The 20,770-nt window shown below is 38.8% G+C and overlaps 1 protein-coding gene across 3 annotated transcripts in view; it reads right to left on the bottom strand.

The window, feature by feature from the left end:
* Nucleotides 1–20,770, bottom strand: part of FGD6 (FYVE, RhoGEF and PH domain containing 6) — a 120,312-nt gene that overhangs the window by 73,859 nt on the left and 25,683 nt on the right. For all 3 annotated transcript variants that reach the window (XM_058741759.1, XM_058741760.1, XM_058741761.1), the window contains exon 3: nt 8,768–8,915. In XM_058741759.1, the coding sequence (XP_058597742.1) occupies nt 8,768–8,915 (148 nt within the window). The remainder of the gene's footprint in view (nt 1–8,767; nt 8,916–20,770) is intronic.

Below are 20,770 nucleotides of genomic sequence, written 5' to 3'. Positions count from 1 at the left end.
AATAAATACTTAAAAAAAAAAAAAAAAGATTCTCTCCCTCTCACTGTCCCTCTCCCTCACTCAAGCTCTCTAAATAAATAAATAAATAAATGAACAAATAAATAAATAGGCTGCCCTCATAAAAAAAATAAATGAATAAGAAAATATTTTAAAGAAGGCAAATATAATTACCTTAGGTCTCAGGTTGAAACACATTAGGAACTCCCTATCACCTATGGGCAACAAAGACTCAAATTTCCTTTGCCATATATCTAAAACACTCCACAGTGTAGTCTAGTTATCTTCACTAGTCCCTCCCCGCTCCCACACACTGTATACTCTCTACTCCAACCGAATTGGAACCATCTTGCAACCCCAAGTATGCTCTGCCCTTGTATGTCTGTCCCTATATGCCTTTCCTTCTGTTGTGATTTCCTTCCTCATCACTTCTCGCCTCCGCAAAGATTTCTGCCTGTCATATTCTGACTTACCCTTTAAGATGGCACTCAAAGGTTTATCCTTTATGAAGGCTACCTTGATATTCTTTCCCTGCCACTGCCACAGTGCCGGTTATTCTCTTACTCATGTAGATTTATAGAACTTAACCCAGTGGATTGTGTTTACTTGCTGACATTTTTGATTCTCTCTAGTTTAGGACCTTATTTACCCTGTATCCTGTACCTAGTACAATGCCTATGCACTGTGCAACTGATATGCATGAATAAGCAAAAGTGTCCAAAGGTGGCTGCCACCTTCTCAGAATGTAAGAATGGAGCACAGTGCTTTTGAATGTGTATTGAGTAACATGAAAATGTAGACTCAAACCAACTAACAGGTATTATAGATATTTCATCATGTAAAAAACAAGGTGGGGGGTTGGCCTAGATGATTAAGGCCTTTTGCAATTCTAAAATTCTAGGAGTCTATGTATGTATTCTATCGTCTATTTTACCTTTTAAAGTAGGAAAACTACAGAGCTAACAAGGGATAGTAACTACTAGAAAATGATTCAATGGATTACATTCATTTTCAAAGTAGACAGAAAGTCAAAGATAACTAAAAACCATAACAAAATAAAAAGTTTTGGATTATCTTCAACTTGTAAGAACAATGACTAATTCTGACCCAAGTCAAACAGTGATGGAAAAATACACCCCACTGTAAAACCTCAAGAGAGAGGCCATATTTGGCATCTTAACTTTTCAGATAATGACAGTCCTCACTTCAATTACATCACATTTCAAAGCAGATTGCTTGTTAAATAGCTGCATCTCCTAAAAGCACACTGCTGTGGAAGCTGAAACATTAGCCACAAATGAAATTACTTTGTGAAGATCATAAAGTAAGTCAAACAAATTCAAAAACAGAACCTTCGATATGAAACCCAGTTTTCTGTTCCAATCTCTTGATAACAGCCCACCCAGCTTTGTAAATTCTTAACTGTGTTCTCTTTTATTAATATTTGTTTGCAAGCAAAAATGTGGTGAAATTTGCCCATTACTTTTTAATAGAATTCTTAAAAGGCCTTTGTCATTCTACTCAAGGGCTCTACTAAAAAGCAAAAACCTGGGGCACCTGGGTGGTTTAGCTGGTTGAGAGTCCAACTCTTGGTTTTGGCTCAGGTCATGATCTCAGGGTTGTGGGATCAAGCCCCCCATCAGGCTCTACACTGAGTGTGGAACCTGCTTGAGATTCTATCTCCCTCTGCCCCTCTCCTTCCTGCTCCCACACTCCCTCTCTTAAAAAAATAATTAAAAAATAAAAAAGCAATAAACTGAACAACCAGATCTGTCTGAGAAACATGTTTATCATTAATTTCATTAAATTATCTCCCAAATGAGGTAACACCATGATTAACCTTTAAAGGACAAAGTTCTCTTAGGTTTTCACCCCACTCTTCATAAAGAAAATTTAAAAAAAGGGGCATCTGGGTGGCTCAGTAGTAAGGGTCCGACTTCGGCTCAGGTCATGATCTCACGGTTCACGGGTTCAAGCCCCGCATCAGGCTCTCTGCTCTCAGCACAGAGCCTGCTTCAGATTCTGTGTCTCCCTCTCTGTCTGCCTCTCCCCCACTCTCTCTCTCAAAAATAAACATTAAAAAATTTTTTTAAAAAGGGTAATTTTAAAAAGGAAGAGATAGGGATGTCAACAATCAGGAAAGGTGAACAATGGTGAATATTCTAACCATAATGAAGGGAAATGAACAGATCTCATTTTCAAAAAACCATTTATTATTTTTTTTGACATTCTGTTGTAAAATTTATTTACTGATTTTGAGGGAGGGGGAGGGAGAGAAGGAGGAAGAGAGACAGAGAGAGGCGCAGAGAGAGAAGGAGACACAGAATCAAAGCAGGCTCCAGGCTCTGCACTGTCAGTGCAGAGTCCAATGTGGGGCTTGAACTCACAAACTGTGAGATCATGACCTGAGCTGAAGTTGGATGCTTAATGGACTGAGCCACCCAGCTGCCCCTCAAATAACCATTTTTTATTAAGCACTGAAAGTAATGGCCAAAAACCATAAAACTAAAGACTTGGAACAGAAAAAAATAGAGATTACCATGGCTATTCACTACCATCCCAAACACATTCCATTAACATCATTCAACTTCTATGGCTTATCCCAAGTTTTAGTAAAGACAGATTTTGGTTAAAAGAACAACCACAACAACAAAAAAAACCCAAAAAACACCAATTCAGGGAGCTCCAAGGCAAGTTACTACTTAACCTGAATAAAAAACTCCTTTTCTTCATGTGAAAAAAAGAATAGTACATATGTCAGACCTATATCCTACTATGCTTTTATTTTTTTAATCTTTTTTTTTTTACATTTATTTATTTTTGAGAGACAGAGAGAGAGAGACAGCGTGAGCAGGGGAGGGGCAGAAAGAGAGAGGGAGACACAGAATCAGAAGCAGGCTCCAGGCTCCAAGCTGTCAGCACAGAGCTTGATGCGGGGCTCAAACCCACGAACTGTGAGATCATGACCTGAGCCAAAGTCGGACGCTTAACCGACTGAGCCACCCAGGGGCCCCTCCTACTATGTTCTATGTTTTTAAAAAAAATTTTTTTTTAACGTTTATTTATTTTTGAGACAGAGAGAGACAGAGCATGAACAGGGGAGGGGCAGAGAGAGAGGGAGACACAGAATCGGAAGCAGGCTCCAGGCTCTGAGCCGTCAGCCCAGAGCCCGACGCGGGGCTCGAACTCGCGGACCGCGAGATCGTGACCTGAGCTGAAGTCGGACGCTTAACCGACTGAGCCACCCAGGCGCCCCTGTTCTGTTTTTAAAGATTAAGTGTATACCTGCACTCACAGTACAAAGACAAGCACAGGCACACAGGTGTTAAGATTCTTCCCTGTCTGGTAGCACTTTTACCTTTCCAGGAGTATCTTTTTGAACATGTTTGCTTTCTCTTCACAAAGTTAAAACAAGGGCATAGTGGCACATATCCTTTATTTTCTCTTCCTACTGAGTCTGGCAATTTCGTAAGGAAATATTATTGTCATCGAGACATATCAGTTATGTACTCATTATCTGTCCATGGAATATGGCATCTGTTATGAATTGAATCACGGCCTCCAAAAGATATGTTGGACTCCTAACCCCCAGGACCTCAGAACATGAACTTATTTGGAAATAGGGTTGTTGCAGATGTAATTAGTAAGTTAAGATGAAGTCATACTGGACTAGGATGTGCCCCTAATCTGATTGGTCCTTATAAGAAGAGAAGAGACACAGGCACACATGAAGGGAGCACTCTGTGATGATGGAAGAAGAGACTGAAGTAATATAGCTATAAGCCAAGGATTAGCGAGGATTGCAGGCAAGCCACTGGGAAATAGGAAGGAAAGAGTCTCTCCTATAGGCTTCAGAGGGAGCATGGCCTTGTCCACACTGTGATTTTGGACATCTGGCCTCCAGAACTGTGAGACAATTAACTTCTGTTGTTTTAAGCCACCCAGTTAGTGATATTTTGTAACAATAGCCCTAAAAACCAATAAACCTATCACAATCACAATCATAGAAGTGTATTACACGTGCCTAATGTGCATAAACTTTCTTGACTTCAGAGTGTTTTTACAATTATTAGCCGGTATGTTACAACTATGTACCCTGTATTATCTTCACAACAACTCAGGGGAATATTACTGTCTCATTGTGTCAATGAAGAAATTGAGGATCAAAGAAATTATAAAAGAAGTGGTCTTACTATGCTTCTACTCCAAAGACTTTTTCCTTTGGAAACTGCTACCACCTTCTTTACTTGGTTGTGAGAAAGCCAAATTTGTTTCCTCTTCTTGGCTGATGTATATAGGACTACACCACAGGCACTACTCTGTACAATCTTCCACTTAGCTTTACTGTTTTCCTTTAGCAGGATTTTTTATTTTAATAGATTCATTAAAATATTCACATTCCATAAAATTTTACTCTTCTAAAGTATAAATTCAATGGTTTTCAATATATTCAGGGTTATGTACTCATTACCACAACCTAACTTTAAAACATTTTCATCACCCCTAAAGGAAACTCCATGCCTGTAAGCAGTCACTCACTCCCCATCCTCCCTTCTGTCCAACCCCTGGCAAGCATTAATCTACTTTCTGTCTCCATGGATGTGCTTATGCTGAATATTTCATGTAAATGGAATCATAAAACATGAGATCTTTTGTGACTGACTTCTACTCAGCCTATTTTTAAGCTTCATCCATGTTGTAGCATGCACGAGCACATTTTCTAATTGCTAAGTAATATTCCATTGTGTGGATACAGTACACTTGTTTATACATTCATCAGTTGATGGATCCATTTATCAGTGGAAGGGCACTGGAGTTCCTTCCATTTTTTTGCTTATTATGAGTAATGTTACCATGAACATTCTTGCACAAGGTTTTTATGGACATATATTTTCACTTCATGTGGGTATATACCAAGGAGCGGAAATGCTGGGTTATATACTAACTCTAAATTTCACCTTTTGAAGAACTGCCATTTGTTTTTCAAAGAGGCCGTATGTGTCATTTTACATTCTCACCAGCAGTGTATAAGGCTTCCAATTTCTCCACATTCCTGGCCATTTGTATATCTTCTATGGAAAAATGTCTATTCAGATTGTTAGCCCATTTTTGTAATTGGGCTATTTTTTATTATGATTGAGTTGTAACAGCTCCTTACATATTCAGGATATAAGTCCTTTATCAGAGATGTGTGCCAATATTTTCTCCTCTGTGAGTTATCTTTTCATTTTCTTGATGGTACTGTATATAGCACAGAAGTTTTTAATTTTGATGATGTCCAACTTGTCTATTTTTCCTCACATCACTTATACCTTTGTTGTTGCATCAAAGAAGCCTCTGCCTACCCAAGGTCATGAAGAGCTATTCCTGTATTTTGGTTATAAGGGTTTTATAGTTTCAGCTCCTACATTTAGGTCAATTATACATTTGAGTTAATTTTTGTGTACGGTAAAAGGAAGAGGTCTAACTTTATTCTTTGGCATGTGGATGTCCAATAGCTCCAGCACAATCTATTAACCCTTTGATTTCTTTAACTACATATTTTGACTTTTTGTACTACATACTTTTTTTATTGTCACTTGAAATCCATTGTGATAGGAGATTGGTGCAAATAAACTAAATGACTTAAAATAATCATTTGACCATGGTCAAATGGCTAGTAAGTGGCAGAGCTGGACTGAACCACAGATCTTACAATGCCAAATTTCATGTTTTTGTTAGAACATATTACTGCCTTCTATGTAAACATGCTTCAGATTTATTCATCAAAGATAAGACAAGGCAAGCTTGAAATTATATTTGGTTATATAAGGAATGATTGGAAATACTAAGCACTCAATTTGTGTAAGGAACTGTTTTAAACAGTGTATCATCTTTAATCATCACAATAATCTTAAAGAATAAAAACAAGTGTCAAAAAAAAAAAAAAGAAAAGAAAAACAACTATCTACCCTACTCCCTCTTCTTCCCACAGATGAGGAAACTAAGGCATAAAGGTGTTAAGTAAATTGCTCAAGATCACAGAGTTGGTAAGTGGTAAGAATGCAGACAATCTGGCTCCCAAGACCGTGTTCTTCTTAACCACTTTGAAAGCAGATTACTTAAGAGGAAAGCATTCACCAGGCTATGCTTAGATGGATCAGCAACTGTCTAGAAAGGGAGAGTTAGCTCTTTTTATTATTGCCATTGCTGACTCAAGCTTGTCAGGATGGCTGACACTTCAAAAAGGGAGATCATTAATACACTAGAATCAGGTATAAAAAAATCTTATTAAGTGTCCGTGATTAACTGAAGAAATAATCTCATCAAAAAAATTTTTTTAATGTTTACTTATTTTTGACAAAGAGAGAGTGAGAGAGCAAGCGTGTGAGCCGGGGGGGGGGGGGGGGGGGGGCGCAGAGAGAGAGAGAGATACAGAATCCGAAGCAGGCTCCAGGCTCCGAGCTGTCAGCACAGAGACCGACGTGGGGCTCAAACTCATGAACCGTGAGATCATGACCTGAGCTGAAGTCAGACACTTAACCAACTGAGCCACCCGGGCACCCCAGAAATAATCTCATTTTAAAAACAGAAAAATATTTAACAGCAGTGTGGCACAACTAAAGACAAAAACTAATAATATAAATACCAGAAGGGAAAGGAAAGGCCAGTACAAATACAAAGGAAGGAACTCTGGAAGTCTCCAATGACTACAAAACAAATGAGTCAACCAGGCAGTATTGTGACCGGATGTGGTGGAAAGATGCATAATACAAAAGGGTTAGAGAGAAATCGTTCTTTTACGCATATGTCAGTGAGATCCCTAGTAGAATGTGGATACTGCTTTTGGTTACCATACTTCAAGAACTATGGGGAGAAATCAAAAGGGTTTGAACAAGAGAAATAAAACAGATGCAAATAATAGGAAACAGTACTTGTTAGAAAAAGAACTTGCAGCTTATCAAAGATAGTAAAGGTTGATTTAATTATAGTCCTTTGAGAAGAAGACCATTGGAAGGCTCTTCCCCAAACTCCGAAGGATTTGGATCTTACCAGTCATTTATTTCTCAAATATCACTTTCTTAGAGGCTTTTATTCTAAGTAGCCTCCTCAGTTTCTAGCACATTGCTCTGTTTTATTCTTTTCACAGCATGTAATTATCTGAAAATCTCACTGTTTTTATGCATATATGGCCCCTCTTGTCCCGTTAGGATGTAAGCTGTTCAAGAGCAAAAACATTAAGCACTGCTTTATGTCTTGTACATACTTTTTATGTCTGGTATATCTGGGAAGTAGTATTTTATAAATACTTGTAGAATCTATATCTATGAAGCAGCAACAAGGAAAATGAGCTTTCAAATCAGAGATGGTAGCTACCAGTAAAACATAGGAGGAATTCCTTAATAATCAAAGTAAAACCTACACACTGCTGAGGGATGCTGTGGGCCTATAAGAAGTCACTCAATCTGTCTTAGGTATCTTACAAACTCACCTGCCTTAAGGCTAAATAATTTCTAGTGGTTACTCCCAACTCTTATGAGTCAGTACTTTGCAGCATGAAATATTGCAAGAAATAATCATTTAGTTCCTACCATGTACTGAACAGTGTTCTAAGGCTTTACACATATCAGATCATTTAGTCCTGACAATTATCTGAGATAAATTCTGTTCTTTTCTTCATAAAATGGAGGCTCTTTAGCTTAAAGAGATTAAGTAATTTGCCCAAAGTTATCTACCCTGCTCCTAAGTATTGGAGCTGGGATTTAAACCAAGATAATTACATAACTTATGCCATTCATTTAAGGCTGAAATAAATTTAAACAAAGCAAAAATATATTAAACAGGAAACAATGGATTGATAAATTATGGCATAGAAGTTGGATGACAGGGATTTTCTTCTCTATGGTTTGATACGCTTGCTATGCGGATCCTTTCAAATTCTATTTTGCTGTAACATTCCAACACATTTTAGGGTTATTGTTAATATACTATTTTTCCCCTTGTAAGTATGTCTTTATTAAAAAATATATTTAAAATGAAGCACTCATGTCAAACTAGAGAAACAATATAATAAACCTCCATGTATTGACATATCTTAAATAATTAACAACACATGGACAATCTTGTTTCATGTATAGTGTAAATACACAAAAACTGACTCACTTCAAAGGAAATCCCGGTATGTTATTAACAAGTCTTTATTCTATCTCTGAAAAGACTTCATTAAATCTGAAATGCATCTAATTCCTTTCTTTCAAGTAGACTCACTTGGATTCAAGGAACAATCCTAAGAGGGGATTTTCATTATCAAAAAGAAAACCAATGGACATTGCCAAAAATAATTTCTCAAAAACTACTAGTCTCTAAGTGATGTGCATTTAGAAATATGATTATCTTAGGCACTATATTATACCAAGAACTAAATTTGAATTAGAAAATGTTTTATAAAGGGGGCGCCTGGGTGGCTCAGTCAGTTAAGCTTCCGACTTCAACTTGGGTCATGATCTCATGCTTTGTGGGTTCCAGCCCCATGTCAGGCTTTGTGCTGACAGCATGGATCCTGCTTCAGATTCTCAGTCTCCCTCTCTCTCTCTGCCCCACCCCTGCCCCTCCCTCTCTCTCAAAAATAAACATTTAAAAAATTAAAAAAAAAAAAGAAAATGTTATATTATAAGTTTTAAGAAAAAATTAACTAGGGATTTTGTGCCTATCATGCTGATAAATATTATCTCCAAATTATATGAGAGACCAACAAATACAAAAGTAGAAACAATTAAATACTAATATATACCTGTTTGTCTCCCAGGTCAGGGTCCCCTTTACTAGAATCAGAGCTGACATCGTCTTCGTCAGAACTGTTGAGGTCTTCTTCCTCATCTGAAGGAAGTTCACCAAGACCAAGGTCAAGATCGTTGTGTCCCTCCTGGGATGTTCCAGAACTGTTTCAATAAAAAGTATTGCATTAGTCACCTTTAATAACAAGGAATACTACCAAAAAACAAACATGATCAACCATCTTATTCCAGGTATACCTAAGGGATGTAAACACAGGGATGGAAATAGCCAGACCAACCAAAATTCCCCTCTCTTTCCTATCTCAGCTGTCAAAAACACAAACTCATCTTGAGATTAAAATAAACATCTTGAAAAACATGTATCTTCATGATAGGAAGGTGGATGAGAAGCAAGTTTTCTAGCTGCCCTAATCCTATGCTTCCACATCTCCTTACTCGAAAAGATCAGGTCTCTCTACCCCTATAAACCAAGAAGCCTCATGGGATATGGACTGTATTACCACAAAAGGGCACTCACTGGCTAAACAGGAACATTAGAAAAGGTGGTGTTTCCCTGGGTCTCAGTTTTTGTTTATTTGTTGTTTGTTTTAAAGCAACTAATAAATCTACCAGAATTGGGAGGTAATGACGGTGAACACAATAAACCATGCATGTGCTATTATGAACACGTGCCCAACTTCCCTGATTATCACCAATTCCTTTTATGTAACCACATCATAAGACATGGGAAGGGACAAGGATGTTAAAAATTCTTGGGCTCTGATCCAGACCTGCTAAATCAGAAACTCTAGGGGTGCAGGGCCCCAAGAGATACATGTTGGAAGTTTGAAAACCACTGTACCAGCTCATTTACCAACTCTGCCTCGCCAGCCTGACGTCATCAACATTTCCCATTTTGTATTGAGACAGATCTCTTGAATCTAAGAGCTATTGTTGCAATCCAGTCTGTAGGGGGGAATTCCACAGCAAAGTTCTCCAGGAAGACAACAGAAATAATTCTTTCTAACTTTGGTTGTAAAGGCTCAGGAAGAAATTATCTGTAGCAACTGCTTTCCTGTCTGCAGTCTATAAGAATATCTGCAGAAGAGTCAGTAAAAGATCACAGAAAATCATCAGGAGAAACACTCACACGGAATAAAGAGAGTTGCATTTCACCCTGGCAGGCCCCTTTACAGATCAAGGTCAGGTCATTCAACTGCCAAGGCTCCTACAAGTTATGAAAATTTCTAACAGGAATCTTAAAAGCTAAAGATGAATTTTCTGCCAGTTCCTGATTACACATTGTAGGATACAGACTAGCCTCAGATGCCATTCCTGGAACTCAAATGTTACACAAACCAGTTGGGTGAAGGCAGAATGCCAAAAGGAACACCTCCCTCTGCCAAAGACAGGGGTTCCTTATTATTCAGTAGCTAGAGGGCTTCAGAGAATCATATTGCAGCCTCAACTAGGTGGGTGCGTGCCTTATCATAGCTCCCCATGACATGGAGGAGACTCACTCTCTAGGGAGGAGGTGGGGGTGGAGAATGGAAGCTTTCTAGTCAGATCACTGGCAAGATTCACTGTCTCTGGTTGCAGGGACAGGAGCCCAACCCAGCTGGGTAATTAGGTGATTTAAATTAGCTAGCATAAAATAAAGTTAACAGGATGCAGAGACTGCAGGATCCATCCATATAAACAAAAGAAAACGTACCTTCACTTCTTTTTATCTTAATTCTTCATCTTTCGTCCTCTAAAACCCTGTTACTCATAAACACATTCAATCTATGACCAGCTTCAGCATCACCAGGAAGCTTTTCAGAAATATAAAGCCTTAGGCCTCACCCTGCTGCAATGAATCACAGTCTGGTTATAACAAGATCCCAGTAATTTGGTTTTTTGAATCAGTGCACTCTTTTAGACTCAACAGTATAAAAATTTTGAATAATCAGTAACAGAGCTTGTAGCACCTGTGAGGAAATTAGGTTTACTTTGTCTGAAGAGAGAGCTGAGAGGTGTTTCCTGGTCCAACATTTGGAAAGCCATTATTAAGGATACAGTAGGAAGCTAGTAGCCACAACTGTTAGGGATATAAATATTTACAACAGTTAATTTAAGGACAAGAAAAAAAAAAAAAGCTTTAAGTATTAAAAGGACATGGATCAAAACGTAACTGCCATAAAATGTTGGGAGTTGTTAGTTCTGAAAGTTGCTTTCCTACAGAAAACCTTCCCTGACCAACCCCTCCCTAACCACATTGGTTTACTTGTCTCTTCTGAATCCTACACCATCTCATTCAACTGCACATGGTGATATATTTGTTTCCCTCCCTAAAATGTAAACTCCTAAGGACAAGAAAATGGTCTTTTTCAGTTGAACCCCCAGGATCCTGCTTGACACATAATGGGCCCTCAGTAAAGTTTTAGTGAGTAAACAAAAATTATATTAGAAAGCAAAGAGTGTCAAATTTCAGACGTTCAGATGGTAAGTATTTATGGCAGCGGTGATCATAAAGAAAGGTTTGGGGGGGAATACTGCAATAGTGTATGGTTTAAAGGAGAAGGGGCATCCTAAGCATCATACTCAATGGTGTGGAAGTGGGAATATTTGTTTTCAGAAAACAAAAAGAATATTCAGGCTGCAGCAGGAGTCTCCTACACATAATGGAAAACAAGCTTGGAGAAGATAACAGGTACTAGCCTGTCAAGGGTCATGAACAATAGCAGAGTCCATACTCAGCTTGTAGGCCTTCAACAAGAAGACTCAAATCTTCCAGTAGACCTCAAAGATTTCCTTAATCCATACCTCTCTCCCATTAATGACAACAGAAAAGAGAACAACATCCCTTCCATCAACCCAGGCCTGTAGGCCCAGCCCATGCCCCAGTCCCCCGACCCAAACAGTGAAAAGGATAGTCCTAATTAGCATCAGTGAGGTCCCCCTCAAAAGATTAAATTGAAGTAAAAGGAGCTCCCTATATATCTGGATAGTAAATGGTAGACCATTTACAATTTCTTTTTTTTTTTTTTTTTTTAATTTTTTTTTTTCAACGTTTTTTATTTTTATTTTTGAGACAGAGAGAGACAGAGCATGAACGGGGGAGGGGCAGAGAGAGAGGGAGACACAGAATCGGAAACAGGCTCCAGGCTCCGAGCCATCAGCCCAGAGCCTGACGCGGGGCTCGAACTCGCGGACCGGACCGTGAGATCGTGACCTGGCTGAAGTCGGATGCTTAACCGACTGCGCCACCCAGGCGCCCCGACCATTTACAATTTCTGAAGCTTGCAAGGGAGGAATGTGAGCAAAGCAAAGCAAAGCAAAGCAAGGTTTTAGGAAGACTAATCTTGTAACTCAATGGGGGCTGAAAGGGGCGGGCACAGGGATAGAAGTGGATAGGGATCTGAGAGGTAATTTCAACAGTATAGACAGCCTGAATGAGGTTGGCTACATCAGGAATTAAGAGGAAGGGCTAGATATAAGAGTTAAAAACTTCATCAGGGCTATGGTAAAAAGGTAGGGGAAAAACCAGAGTCTTCCTTCAAGTCACCAGCAAAATGAGGGGGACATCAATTGAAACAGAAATTTCTTAACAAGGGACATGATTTTAAAGAAAAGATAACGGGCTTGGCAGCAAAATCAGGAAAGATGGCATTTAGCATCCATATTTACACGTTTGTGTCTACATGTTCAAACAGAGAAAAGTTGTTGATTAATCTATTTTCCCACATAATTCTTAGCAGCTTTCAAATCTATATAGATAACTTTAGATCTCAGATAATGAAATATGGACTTCTTACTGATGCCAGTCATTGAGTTGGGGGCTCATCTATTCTTTACATTTCCTTCCCACTGTCAGGAAGATATCGTCCTAACACTGTCAGCCTTGCGGGTTAAAGGAACAGGACATAGTGTTTCCTCCACAATTTCCTGCCTGGTTATTTCACAATTTGATAATCGAAGTAAAAGGAAAGTAAGCTGCAAACACAACCCAAAAAGAGTCAAGACTGGGCTCTACCTCCCCAGGCCATCCTTTCCAAGTCTGGATGAGGTAAGGGCAGAGAAAAGTAGAGCCAGAAGTAAATTCCCACTGATTAGGCAGCTGTCTTCAATTCCACATGTCAAGGATCTACCTACACATTTGGATCTGCACATCTGATTACTTAACGCCATCACTTTTTAAAAAATTACGTATTTTGGGGGGCACCTGGGTGGCTCAGTTGGTTGAGCGTTCGACTCTTGGTTTCAGCTCAGGCCATGATCTCATGGTTTGTGGGTTCAAGCCCCACATCAGGCTCTGCGCTTACAGTATGGAGCCTGCTTGGGATTCTCTCTACCCCTGCCCCAATTACACTTACTCTCTCAAAAATAAACTGTAAAAACAATTTTTTAAAATTATGTATTTTTTATGTTATTTGCTATATAGGCACAGTACACCCTCCCCTGTAAGTACATGAAATTTCTCTTTTAGGTAAGATATCACACGAAGGAGGGTTTCTCTTTTAGAAGGAACTGTCTTTTTAAAAAGACTCATTTAATCTATCTCCCCTAAGAGTTTTTCAGAACATAAAACTGCACAAGGCCGAGGCAGACATCACCACCAAAACATCCTTGTGAACCTCCATTAACCTGAAAAATTCCAGCAAAGGGAGGGGAGAACAAGGAGAACAGAGAAAGGAAAAGGAGAAGCACAGTGAACTGAGGAGCACTTTCAAAGCATTGAATCCTGTCCTCTTTGTTGATGAATCTAGTTATCTTCTTCCTCTCTTATCTGAGCCCCCGAAACATAGAATGTTCCATGTAATTCCTCCTAAACTTGAAGAAAAAAGATTATTCCAGTGTCCTCACCTTCAAAGTTTCTTTCTAATTTTCAAGTCACAACATGTAAATCTGAACTTCTGAGATCTTTCGCTTCCTCTTTCTACCACTCCTGGACCAAACTGAGCAGAACCTGCTACTCCTCAGGATGTTGTTATAATTCTCCTACAAATGCTGTCTCATTATGACTTAGTGATTATGTGTTTCCTTTGGCTGCTTTCATATTCATCACAGAATGAACAGAAAAAACTGTTAAGCACTTGAAGGATGAACACTACATAGAAAAATAAAAATGTTTTTTAATAAGTTATGTATTATTATATGTTAACTACATAATATTGGTTCACAATTTTCACCAGGAAAGTGTTTACATTTAGTTTTACCAGAAAATGTTCTACTCTGTTATTTCAGCTCCTTTACTGAACTTTTGATTCAGGGGTCGGGTTGAAAACCATAAATCAAATCAATAAAAAACGGTTTAGAAACCACTCTTATTCTTGTTTTCATGTCCTCTTTTCAATTACCCAGTACTTGGAGAATTTTCTCCATTTTCCACTCAGATGATTTTCCTGGGAACTATCTTTAAAATGAGTAAGTTGGGGCGCCTGGGTGGCGCAGTCGGTTAAGCGTCCGACTTCAGCCAGGTCACGATCTCGCGGTCTGTGAGTTCGAGCCCCGCGTCAGGCTCTGGGCTGATGGCTCGGAGCCTGGAGCCTGTTTCCGATTCTGTGTCTCCCTCTCTCTCTGCCCCTCCCCCGTTCATGCTCTGTCTCTCTCTGTCCCAAAAATAAATAAAAAAAAAAATAAAAAAAAATAATAATAAAATGAGTAAGTTATCTCTCTACTACTCTTAGGGAATATGGCACAACTGTAAATGGGTATATGTGGCCATTTTCATCCTCGAATAACGAAAGATGCATATATTTGTGGCATGTTTTTAGGTTTTCCAACTGTAGACTCTTGCACAATTATTGTTAAGTATGTGCAGAGCCAGGGTGACAGAGCATAAAAGCCAAGAGATAACACTGAGTCTGCAGCAAACTTATCTGACCTCATCAAAAATCAGGTTCTTCAAGTGTGACCTCTACGTGCTAAGAGGCAAACCAGATCATCTGCTAGGTCTTCTCTATTCCTAACTGCTTTAACTAAAAAGAAACGTCAATGTTTCAGTAATATGTAAGCCGTGGATGGCTGATGTTCTAATTATAGTGTAACAGCAGAAATCCTTCCCCTCAAAGAAAGGTATATACATTAGTTTTTAAATATATATTAACCTTTAATCTTCTTTTGAGAGACAGACTAAAGGTTAGAACATACTTTATTTTCATTTTAAACATTAATGGATTTTATTATCTTGATTTCAGTAAAAATAATCTTTAATTTCACACATGTATATAATGCATTAACTTTCTTGAATTAAACACTTTGATTAATAAAACATACAATACAAATAAAATCACTACAATAAGGGATAGCACAGCAGGAGTATGTTACCAAAAAAGGAAAGGAAATGAAATCAAGAAACCTGCAGCATAAAATGCATACGGTTAGTGTTTTACTCTTTGGGTCATGAATTTAGAGGTGTTAACAACCAAGACTTTAAAACTACCAAGCTGGAATTCTATGGCTTCAGAAAAAAGAAACCACAGAGAAATACCCAGCTTCCTTGAAATATAAACTGAAGGACAGTTTAAAAGCTGATTTGAGGCGACACTGTCAGGAAAGAATACCAGGCTTTAGTGATGCACTTTGAAAAACATGCCCACTTCATTTTCCAGGGGCAACCTTAACCTTTTAAATACCATTTCCATTTCCTTCCCTAGATACGCATTTGTTACTAGGATTCTCTAAACTGCAGACTGACAATTAAAAACAAAATCAGGATCAGTACCCCGAGGCTGCTATTTAAGATACAGTCATTACAGGACTACTCCAAAAATGGTTTAAAAGACAAATGGAAAAGGGGTGCGTGGGTGTCTCAGTCAGTTAAACGTCCGACTCTTGATTTGGGCTCAGGCCATGATCTCATAGTTTCTGAGATCAAGCCCTGATTGGGCTCCGCACTTGACAGCACGAGCCTGCTGGTGTTTCTGTCTCTCCCTTTCTCTGTCCTTCTCCCGCTCGTGCGCACATGCACGCTCTCTCCCTGTCTCTCAGAATAAAATAAACTTAAAAGAGAGAGAAAAAGAAGTTGTAAAGGGATTGTTCAACATTCTACAGGGGCCACAGAATAACCACACAACTTGTTGACTATGCCACAGCAAACAGCACCATACTATTAGGCATCTCCCACAGCACTCTGGGTTGTGGGAGAACTCCTAGCCTGTAAATAAGGATGATCATGCCCTCCAGGGTTCCTGGTGCAATCCTGATGTCATAAGAGGAGCCTAAGGCTGATCACAGTCCAATAGGCACTCTTGTCCCTCTAGCTTAGCTGGGAGAATCTGGTTCAATCATGAGCTGCTCCTAGGTGGAGAGGAATAGATTGTGATAAAAATGTCTCCTGATACAAGCACTAGCTAAAATAAATACCAAACATTTAATTACCAGCAATTTTGCTTTCTTAAAATTTGGTTTGAGAATGATTCCCTAAAATACTTTTCAAGAAATGTGGACCAAAACCTTTTTGTTAATACAAACAGAAAAGCGTTCTATTAAGCTTAGAAATGTCTCCAAATAAAAGAGCCCAAATGTCCATCGATGGATGAATGGATAAAGATGTGGTGTATGTGTGTATACACACACACACACACACACACACACACACACACACACACACACACAATGGATTACTACTCGGAAATCAAAAGAATGAAATCTTGCCATTTACAACTACGTGGATGGAACTAAAGGGTATTATGCTAAGCGAAATTAGTCAGAGAAAGACAAATATATGACTTTACTCATATGAGGACTTTAAGATACAAAACAGATGAACATAAGGGAAGGGAAGCAAAAATAATATAAAAATAGGGAGGGGGACAAAACATAAGAGACTCTTAAATATGGAGAATATAAGAGGGTTGCTGGAGGGGTTGTGGTGGGGGGGTGGGCTATTTGGGTAAGGGGCATTAAGGAATCTACTCCTGAAATCACTGTTGCACTATATGCTAATTTGGATGTAAATTTAAATCAATAATTAAGTTTGGATGTAAAAATAAATAAATAAAATATATTAGATGGGGGGGGGGGTAGGAGAAATGCTTCCAAATAAAATATAGCAGGTTGCCAATCCAGTTTTGTCATTGTAGCAAAGTTTACTGTGTTGAAAAATAAAAGTTTTCAATAAAGTTAGGGTTGACCCAACATCCTTTCTTCCCTTTATGTAACTCATTAGTACCACACAAATAAAGGCCACTAGAAATAAAGGGGTTGGGAGGGCTACATGAGGGTGCTTCATATTTAGACACACATACACACATGGATGCTTCACATTTACACACACACATATTTACACACGTTTTTACATATTTTTAAAAAATATAAAACTGCTATGCCATTTATTTCAATAAATATTGAGGACTTATTATGTATCATATTATTTTAGGGGCTGGATGAAGATAATCTAATAGAATTAGTTAATATTCAAACTGTAAATTCTATTGGTTGCTTCTCTTTTTACCTGCTGAGTGAAACTTTTCTATACAGATAAAGGCAGAAGGAATTAATACCACAAGAATTAGGATAAAGGCAGGGACTATTTTCTGAAGAGTACAACTAAAAGTTAGTGCATGCTAAATGTTAAAGTCAGTGCACAGACATTAAGGGCTACAGAACCAGAGAAATAGATACCTCATGCAGGCTGGGGCAGTCAGAAATTTAAGGCACAAGCACGTGAAAGACTCCAATGAATAAAGAGGAGCAAAGGCATCCTAAGTTGGAGGGAAGGGAAGCAGTATAAGCAAAGGCTTGGAGGTAGGAATTGAAGTGTTGTGGAAGGTGCTGGAGGCAGGGTGGTGGTGGGGATTTCTGTGTGATGAGAGGCTAAGAGTGTCTACTAAATTAGAGACAGATCCCTCTCTTGGAGGGCAGCCATGGCAGAAAAGACAATCATCCATCCATGATAGGAAATGGGGATACCCACTCCTCTCCTTGGCTTTGCCAGGTTCTAACACTAGAGTAGGGAACCTAGTCGGGGAGCTGGGCCAGAGGAGTGGGACTCATTGATGAAGACATAAACACCTCATCTTTTGACTATCTTCTTAATCAGGATGACCATGTGTTTTTCTGTCTATTATACATGCCACACTGCTCCTGCCAATATCTCTTTATCATAATCCTAACAGCCACTGAAAAGGTGGTGGGCCTTTTGGAAAATATGACCATTCCCTCTGCCCATGCTATGCTCTTGATTGTGAGTCAATATGAAACTACTATGGTATAATACCTATTGTATTCTGTCTTGACATCCATGGAAAACGAAGAGGATGCTGAACGGCCTGACTGCAAGTTGCCCTTCCTATTCTGTTCCCACAGATAGGGTGCCCTAGCCAAACAACCTTTTTTATCACAGGGGCAGTTCTGGCTACACCTGAGTAGAGGATTTTAGTTCCTTGCCAACATATGGAATTATTCAAACCAGCCAACCATATCCTCCCACGGGAACCAAAGGGGACCCATTATCTTGATACTGTATAGCCTGCTTTCCACGGCCCCTGGTGACTCATTCTGTTCCCAAGTGCAAGCTCAGTGTGGGCCTATGTGGAGGGCTATGTCCTCCTCCCCTGTATATGTGACCAACCAACTGCTGTCAATCTCATCTGTCGGGTGTCATGCGTTTGACCATCTCCATAATGGAAGGACAGAAATCCCTCCCTTACCAACAGGGTGAATAAAAAATAATTAAAACATCAGTAATTAAGTTATTAATTAGATTATAAATTAAACACTAAGTTTTGTTAGAAATTACATATTATAAATAAATGCTAGATAACAAATTATTAATCAATTATTCATTAAAAATAAACCACCGCAGAGGGTGCCATTTTCTGGGATCCTTAAGTACAAAGCAGTTGCACTGGTAGTTTTGGATATAATTATCCTAATAAATCCCATTGAAGGGTGTATCAAGTTAGCTTCATGTGCACCTAGTTATATTTAGTATATGCATCTGAAGTCTGTCATGATAAACTTCAGCAATTTTCAAATTAAAGGTATTAATGCTATGTGTTACAGAAATGACATATTCCATGTTACAGAATATTAAATGTTACATTAAATACAGACCCCACTATAATAAAGTAGTAGGGAATTACAAGGAAACCAGTAGTTAAACTCAAGAGACATCTGCTTTCAGTCCCAGATCTTATTTTAGCCAAGCCTACTTGAGTGTTTCCATTTTCTAATAGGAACTACAACCTGTAATTGGGATTTCCCACTGCCATGGGGAAAAGGATAGTAAGCTTCTTCAGAACCCATAAGTAGTCAAAGATGAGGAGGTTAAACTGTCACTCATGAACACATCAGTTCACTTCCTTATTTAAAACTAAACATGAACAATTCTACTTATCATTTGTCTTCTTCAGGTACTATCCACAAAAGAACTGTCCTAAAAATCTACTCCAGGCCCCCTATCTGGAACCCATTTCTTTCTCAGAGTGTGCTAAGGACACAGTCCTATTCTTTCAAGACTTGAGAGGCAGTAGAGGGCATCAGGAAAGGACATGGGTTTTCTTCCTCCATTCTTCCTCCCATGCATCAGTGTATCTTTCTACTAGTTAAATTATTAACTTGTTCTTTCTTTCTTTCTTTTCTTTCTTTTTCTTTCTTTCTTTCTTTCTTTCTTTCTTTCTTTCTTTCTTTCTTTCTTTCTTCTTTCTTTCTTTCTTTCTTTCTTTCTTTCTTTCTTTCTTTCTTTCTTTCTTTCTTTCCTTTGCTTCCTTGATTGGGAAACCAAGAAACATCTTAACATTTCTATCAAACTTGTATAGATAGCATCTTTGAAAGCTAGAGTCAGGGCAAATGGAAGGGGAGTAAAAATAAGCATGCCATTTTAGAAGTGAGATACACAAATTCCCTTTAGACAGGGTCAAAAGCATTTCATCATAGCTTCATACATTCCCAGGAGCAAAGAGGAAGCAGCAGTGAAGAGAACAAAAAAACACCTAAACCTAAGACAGACTTGCATTTGAATCTAGGCTCTACTTCTCACCTGGCTGTGTGTAAATGGCTGCCTATTTAGGCTCTTTTATTTTATACTTCTCTTTATTTATTTATTTTTTTAACGTGTATTTATTTTTGAGACAGAGAGAGACAGAGCATGAACGGGGGAGGGTCAGAGAGAGGGAGACACAGAATCTGAAACAGGCTCCAGGCTCTGAGCTGTCAGCACAGAGCCCGACGCGGGGCTTGAACTCACGGACCGTGAGATCATGACCTGAGCCAAAGTCAGCCGCTTAACCGACTGAGCCACCCAGGCGCCCCATATACTTCTCTAAACTATAAAACAGATAACACTACTGGCTATGAAGATTAAATCGGATAATATGAACATGTCTGGTACATGCAACGGACAGGAAATAAAAGAGAATTTTTGTTTTTTTAAGAGAGAGGGAGTGGGGAGAGGGGCTGCGGGAGAGAGAGAATCTTAAGCAGGGTTCAATCGACAACACAGTGCTCAATCCCACAACCCTGGGATCATGACCTGAATCGAAACCAAGAGTCAGACACTCAAGTGACTGAGCCACCCAAGAGCCTCAAAGATAAATTCTTAAAAAAGCAGACAGGAGAAGAAGTAGAACTTAAGTGGAATGGCAAAAGGAACTGGAAGGTTTTGTTCTTGTTCATCCTTGGTAACCTAGAATTTAGTATGATACCTGATCTCTCTTTCCTGCATGGATGAATAAATTAGTGGACTTTATCCTAATATCTCACACAAAAATAGTACAGTATGAACAGACAAGTCCAGTCTGCTTCTTTTTGTAAGGCCCATGAGCCAAGAATGGTTTTTACATTTTAAATGGTGGGGAAAAAAATCAAGAATAATGTTTTGTGACATGTGGAAATACATAAAACTCAAATTTCAGTGTCTACAAATAAAGTTCTATTGGAGCATAGTCAAGCACATTTGTTATTGGACTGTCTATGGCTGCTTTCATGCTATATCCACAGAGTTGAACAGTTGCAACAGAGATTACATGGTAAAAATATTTACCATCTGACGCTTTATGGAAAAAGTTGGCTGACCCGTGCTTTAGTAGATTACC

Source organism: Neofelis nebulosa, chromosome 8 (genome assembly GCF_028018385.1).
Source record: "Neofelis nebulosa isolate mNeoNeb1 chromosome 8, mNeoNeb1.pri, whole genome shotgun sequence".
NCBI classification, from domain to species: domain Eukaryota; kingdom Metazoa; phylum Chordata; class Mammalia; order Carnivora; family Felidae; genus Neofelis; species Neofelis nebulosa.
Note: the sequence above shows the minus strand (reverse complement) of the source record. Positions and strands in the feature narration are given on the sequence as shown.